The sequence below is a fragment of the Micromesistius poutassou genome, assembly GCF_964030765.1.
Source record: "Micromesistius poutassou genome assembly, chromosome: 3".
In the NCBI taxonomy this organism is placed as follows: Eukaryota; Metazoa; Chordata; class Actinopteri; order Gadiformes; family Gadidae; genus Micromesistius; species Micromesistius poutassou.
This window is the reverse complement of record NC_140273.1, coordinates 19,340,610-19,348,333: the sequence shown is the minus strand read 5'-3', so window position 1 is coordinate 19,348,333 and position 7,724 is coordinate 19,340,610. Positions and strand designations below refer to the sequence as shown.

Sequence of the window (7,724 nt, the reverse complement as noted above, 5' to 3'; positions counted from 1 at the left end):
TTGCTGCACTAATGACAACAACTGCTACACGAACAACGACAGCTGCACCAAAAACGACAGCTTCAGGACCAACAATGACAATTGCTGGACCCACCACCATAACTGCAGGACCCACAACAACAACTGCTGCACTAACGACAACAACTGCTACACCAACAACGACAACTGCTCGACCAACTATAACAAATGATGCACAAACGACAACAACAACTGCTGCAGCAACAACGACAACTGCAGAACCGACCACCAGAACTCCTGGACCCACCACATCTGCAGGACCCACAACAACTGCTGCACCAACGACATCAACTGCTGAACCAACGACAACTGCTGCACCAATGACGACAACTGCTGAACCAACGACAACAGCTGCTACACCAACGACAACAACTGCTGCACCAACAACATCAACTGCTGAAGCAACAACGACAACTGCAGGACCAACAACCACAACTGCTGCATCAACGACAGCTGCTAAACAAACAACAACTGCTAAACCAACAACAACAACTGCTGTAACAACGACAACAACTGGTGCACCAACGACAACAACTGCTGCACCAACCACAACTGCTTCACCAACCACAACTACTGCAGGACCAGCAAGCACTACTTCTGCACCAATGACAACAAATGCTGAACCAATGACAACAACTGCTGGACCGAAGAAAACAACTGATGCACCAACGACAACAAATGCTGAACCAACAACAAAAACTGCTGGACCGATGAAAACAACTGCTGCACCAACGACAACAACTGCTGCACCAACAACAACTGCTGGACACACCACAACATTTGCAGGACCAACAACAACAACTGCTGCACCCACTACAACTACTGAAAGACAAACAAGCACAACTGCTGCACCAACGACAACAACTGTTGCACCAACGACAACAACTGCTGTCCCAACGACAACAACTGCTCCACAAATGACAACAACTGCTGCAGCAACAACGACAAATGCAGGACCAACCACCACAACTGCTGCACCAACAACAACTGCTGCACCAACAAAGACAACTTCAGGAACAACAACGACAACTGCTGGACCCACCAAAATAACTGCAAGACCCACAACAACAACTGTTGCACCAACGACAACAACTGCTGCACCAACGTCAACAACTGCTGGACCACCGAAAACAACTGATTCACCAATATCAACAACCGCTGCACCAACGACAACAATTGCTGCAGCAACAACAACTGCTGCACCCACTACAACAACTGCTGCACCCACTACAACAACTGCTTCACCAACAACAACAACTGCTGCACCAACGACAACAACTGCTGCACCAATGACAACAACTGCTGCACCAACGACAAAAATTGCTGCAGCAAAAACAACTGCCGGACCAACAACAACAACTGCTGCACCCACTACAACTACTGGAGGAGCAACAACCACAACTGCTGCACCAATGACAACAACTGCTGCACCAACGACAACTGCTGCACCAACAACAACAATTGCTGCACCAACGAAAAAAATTGCTGCACCAACGACAACAACTGCTGAACCAACAACAAGAACTGCTACACCAACGAAAACAACTGCTGCACTAACGACAACAACTGCTGCACCAACACCAACTGCTGGACCCACCACAACATTTGCAGTACCCACAACAACTGTTGAACCAACGACAACAACTGCTGGACGAACGAAAACAACTTCTGCACCAACGACAACTTCAGGACCAACAACGACAACTGCTGGACCCACCAAAATAACTGCAGGACCAACGACAACAGCTGCTGCACCAACGTCAACAACTGCTGGACCACCGAAAACAACTGTTTTACTAACGACAAAAACTGCTGGACCACCGACAACAACCGCTGCACCAACGACAACAATTGCTGCAGCAAAAACTACTGCAGGACCAACAACAACAACTGCTGCACCCACTACAACAACTGCTTCACCAACAACAACAACTGCTGCACCAACGACAACAACTGCTGGACCAACGACAACAACTGCTGCACCCACTACAACTACTGGAGGAGCAACAACCACAACTGCTGCACTAACGACAACAACTGCTGCACCAACACCAACTGCTGGACACACCACAACATTTGCAGTACCCACAACAACTGTTGAACCAACGACAACAACTGCTGGACGAACGAAAACAACTTCTGCACCAACATCAACAACTGCAGGACCAACAAGGACAACTGCTGGACCCACCAAAATAACTGCAGGACCAACGACAACAGCTGCTGGACCACCGAAAACAACTGCTTCACCAACATCAACAACTGCTGCACCAATGACAACAACTGCTCAACCAACGACAACAATTGCTGCAGCAACAACAACTGCAGGACCAACAACAACAACTGCTGCACCCAGTACAACTACTGCTGGACCAACGAAAACAACTGCTGCACCAACGACAATAACTGCTGCAGCAACAAGGACAACTGCAGGACCGACCACCACAACTGCTGGACCCACCACAACATCTGCAGGGCCCACAACTACTGCACCAACAACAACTGCTGCACCCACCACAACTGCTGCACCAATGACAACAACTGCTACACCAACAACAACAACTGTTGCACCAACAACGACAACTGCTGGACCCACAACAATAACTGCAGCACCCACAACAACAACTGCTGCACCAACGACAACAACTGCTGCACCAACGACAACATCTGCTACACCGACGACAACAACTGCTGGACCAACGAAAACAACTGCTGCACTAACGACAACAACTGCAGCACCAATGACAACAGATGCTGCACCAACAAAAACAACTGCTGCAGCAACAACGACAACTGCTGGACCCACCACGACATCTGCAGGGCCCACAACAACTGCTGCATCAAGGACAAAAACTGCTGCACCAATAAGAACAACTGCTGCACACACCACAACTATTGCAGGACCAACAACCACAACTGCTGCAACGATGACAACAACTGATGCACCAACGACAACAACTGCTGAACCAACGACAACAACTGCTGGACAAACGAAAACAACTGCTGCACCAACGACAACAACTGCTGCAGCAACAACGACAACTGCAGGTCCAACCATCATAACTGCTGGACCCACCACAACATCTGCAGGGCCCACAACTACTGCTGCACCAACGACAACAACTGCTGCACCAACGACAACAACTGTTGAACCAACGACAACAACTGTTGGACCAACGAAAACAACTGCTGCACCAACGACAAAAACTGCTGCACCAACAACAACAACTGCTGCACCAACGACGACAACTGGACGACCAACGACAACAAATGCTGAACCAACAACAACAACTGCTGCACCAACGACAACAATTGCTGCAGCAACAACAACTTCCGGACCAACAACAACAACTGCTGCACCAACGACAACAACTGCTGCACCAACAACAACAACTGCTGCACCAATGACGACAACTGCTGAACCAACGACAACAGCTGCTGCACCAACGACAACTGCTGCACCCACCACAATTGCTGCACTAATGACAACAACTGCTACACGAACAACGACAGCTGCACCAAAAACGACAGCTTCAGGACCAACAATGACAATTGCTGGACCCACCACCATAACTGCAGGACCCACAACAACAACTGCTGCACTAACGACAACAACTGCTACACCAACAACGACAACTGCTCGACCAACTATAACAAATGATGCACCAACGACAACAACAACTGCTGCAGCAACAACGACAACTGCAGAACCGACCACCACAACTCCTGGACCCACCACAACTGCTGCACCAACGACATCAACTGCTGCACCAACGACAACTGCTGCACCAATGACGACAACTGCTGAACCAACGACAACAGCTGCTACACCAACGACAACAACTGCTGCACAAACAACATCAACTGCTGAAGCAACAACGACAACTGCAGGACCAACAACCACAACTGCTGCATCAACGACAACAACTGCTAAACAAACAACAACTGCTAAACCAACAACAACAACTGCTGGACCAACGAAAACAACTGCTGCACCAACAACAACTGCTCTACCAACAACAACAACTGCTGGACCAACAACGACAACTGCGGCACCTAAAACAACAACTGCTGTAACAATGACAACAACTGGTGCACCAACGACAACAACTGCTGCACCAACGACAACTGCTGCACCAACGAAAATAACTGCTACACCAACGACAACAACTGCTGCAGAAACAACGACAACTGCAAGACCAACCATCACAACTGCTGGACCCACCACAACATTTGCAGTACCCACAACAACTGCTGCACCAACGACAACAACTGCTGCACCAATGACAACTGCTGCACCCACCACAACTATTGCAGGACCAACAACCACAACTGCTGCACCAATGACACCAACGACAACAACTGCTGAACCAACGACAAAGACTGCTGGACCAATGAAAACAACTGCTGCACCAACGACAAGAACTGCTGCACCAACGACAACAACTGCTGCACCAACGACAACAACTGCTGCAGTAACAACGACAACTGCAGAACCAACCACCACAACTCCTGGACCCACCACAACATCTGCAGGACCCACAACAACTGCTGAACCAACAACAACAACTGCTGCACCAACGACAACTGCTGCACCAACGACGACAACTGCTGAATCAACGACAACAAATGCTGCACCAACGAAAAGAACTGCTGCACCAACGACAACAACTGATGCAGCAACAACGACAACTGCAGGACCAACCATCACAACTGCTGGACCCACCACAACATCTGCAGGGCCCACAACAACTGCTGCACCAATGACAACAACTGCTGCACCAACGACAACTGCTGCACCCACCACAATTGCTGCACTAATGACAACAACTGCTACACGAACAACAACAGCTGCACCAACAACGACAGCTTCAGGACCGAGAACGACAACTGCTGGACCCACCACAATAACTGCAGGACCCACAACAACAACTGCTGCACCAACTACAACGACTGCTGCAGTAACAAGGACAACTGCCGAACCGACCACCACAACTCCTGGACCCACCACATCTGCAGGACCCACAAAAACTGCTGCACCAACGACAACAACTGCTACACCAACGACAACTGCTGCACCAATGACGACAACTGCTGAACCAACGACAACAACTGCTGCACCAACAACGACAACTTCTGCACCAACAACGACAACTGCGGCACCAACAACAACAACAACTGCTGCAGCAACAACGACAATTGCAGAACCAACCACTTTAACTGCTGGACCCACCACAACATCTGTAGTACCCACAACAACTGCTGAACCAACGACAACAACTGCTGTACCAATGACAACAACTGCTGCATCAACAACAACAACAACTGCTGTACCAACGACAACAACTGCTGGACCCACGACAACAACTGCTGCACCAACGACAACAACTGCTGCACCAACGACAACAAATGCTGAAATAACGACAGCAACTGCTGCACCAACAACAACAACTGCTGCACCAACGACAACAAATGCTGAAATAACGACAACAACTGCTGCAGCATCAACCACAACTGCCGCACCAACAACGAAAACTTTAGGACCAACAACAATAACTGCTGCACCAACAACGACAATTAATGCACCAACTAAAACAACTGCTGGATCACCGACAACTGCTGTACCAACGACGACAATTGCTGCAACAACAATGACAACTGCTGCACCAAGAATCACAACTGCTGCACCAACAACGACAACTGTTGCATTAACAACGGCAACTGCTGGACCAACGACAACAAATGCCGCACCCAAAACAACTTTTGTAGGAACAACAACAACAAATGCTGCACCAACGACAAATGCTGCACCAACAACAACTGCGCCACCAACAATGACAACTTCAGGAACAACAACGACAACTGTTGGACCCACCACAACAACTGCTGCCCCAACGACATCAACTGCTGAACTAATGACAACAACTGCTGCACCAATGACAACATTTGCTGCAGCAAAAACAATTGCAGGACCAACAACAACAACTGTAGGACCCACAGCCACAACAGAAAGACAGACAACTGCAGGACCAATAACAACAAATGCAATACCCACAACTACTACAGCACGATCCACAACTACTACAGCAGGACTCACTACAACTGCAGTACAAAGAACAACTGCAGGCCCATCAACTACAACAGAAAAACCAGCAAGAACAGCTGCAGGACCAACAACAACTACTGGACTATTAACTTCTACCATGGGATCCACAAAAACGGCAAGACCCACAAAAACAACTTCAGGATCATCAACAATGGCAGGAAAAACCACAACAACAACTGCAGCACCAAAAACAACAACTGCATTACCCACAACTACTTCTGTAGGGTCCACAACTACTAAAGCAGGACACACAACAACAAATTCAGGACCAACGACTGCTACATCAAGACCAACTGAAACTGCAGGACCCACAACAACAAATGCAGGACCAACATCCACTGCAAAACAAGTAACAACAACTGCAGAGCTATCAACTACTGCAGCAGGACCAACAACCAAAACTGAAGAACCAACAACAACAATTAAAGGACCACAAATTACAACAGCAGAACACACAACTACAAACACAGGACCAACAACAACAGAAGGAGAAACAACTTCAGGACCAACAACGACAACTACTGAACCAACATCAACAACTGTAGGACCCACAACTACTTCTGCAGGACTCACAACTACTAAAGCAGGAGACACAACAACAAATTCAGGACCACCGACTGCTACAGCAGGATCAACTGAAACTGCAGAATCGACAACACCAGCTGCAATACCATCAACTACTTCAGCAGGACTAGCAACAACAACTGCAGGACCATCAACCACAACTACTGAAACAAAATCAAGAAATGCAGGGCCAACAACTACCAAAGCAAAACCCTCAACAACTGCAGGACCAACAACCACTGAGCAACAAATAACGACTGAAAAACGATCAACTACTGCAGCAGGACCAACAACAAAGACTAAAGGACCAACAACAACAGTTAAAGGACCACCAGTTACAATAGCAGAACACACAACTACAGGACCAACATCAACTACAAACACAGAACTAACAACAACGGAAGGACCAACACAAACAACTGCAGGATCAACAACTTCAGGAGCAACAACGCCAAATCCTGAACCAACAACAATTCATGGATCAGAAGCTACAACTGCAGGACCCACGACAGCAACTGCGGGATCATCGACAACTGCAGTGTCAACAACGACAACTTCAGGACCTATAATGACAACTGCTTTACCAGCACCAACTGCAGGACCATTAACAACAACATTAACTACTACTGCAGGATCACCAACAACAGCAGGACCAACAACGCCAAGTCCTGAACCAACAATAATTCATGGATCAGAAGCTACAACTGCAGGACCCACAACAGCAACTGCAGGATCATCGACAACTGCAGTGTCAACAAAGACAACTGCTGATCCCCCTTCAGAAAATGAAGGGACTATTGATTTAAGATTCAGCATGAGACGTACATTTATAGATGACTACTTAGATACAAGCTCCACAGCCTATGAGGAGCTGGCTGCTAATGTTACAACAGAGGTGAGATAATGATATGAAGATTTATTTCAGTTTGAATTATAAAAAATATTGAATTCCTGCATTTTAACATGAAAAACATAAAACATGTTGAATATTAATACATTTTATATCTTATAATAGGTTAACAATGGCTTCAAACCT

General features: G+C 47.5%; 1 protein-coding gene across 1 annotated transcript in view; it reads left to right on the top strand.

Annotated features, from left to right (window-relative positions):
• Positions 1 to 6,364, top strand: part of LOC311341111 (uncharacterized protein) — a gene marked incomplete at both ends in the record, with an annotated part of 14,225 nt that extends 7,861 nt beyond the window's left edge. The window contains 3 exons of the mRNA XM_084466014.1: positions 4,759 to 4,820; positions 5,130 to 5,204; positions 6,134 to 6,364. Of these exons, the coding sequence (XP_084322140.1) occupies positions 4,759 to 4,820; positions 5,130 to 5,204; positions 6,134 to 6,364 (368 nt within the window). The remainder of the gene's footprint in view (positions 1 to 4,758; positions 4,821 to 5,129; positions 5,205 to 6,133) is intronic.
• Between the last annotated feature and the right edge of the window lie 1,360 nt (positions 6,365 to 7,724).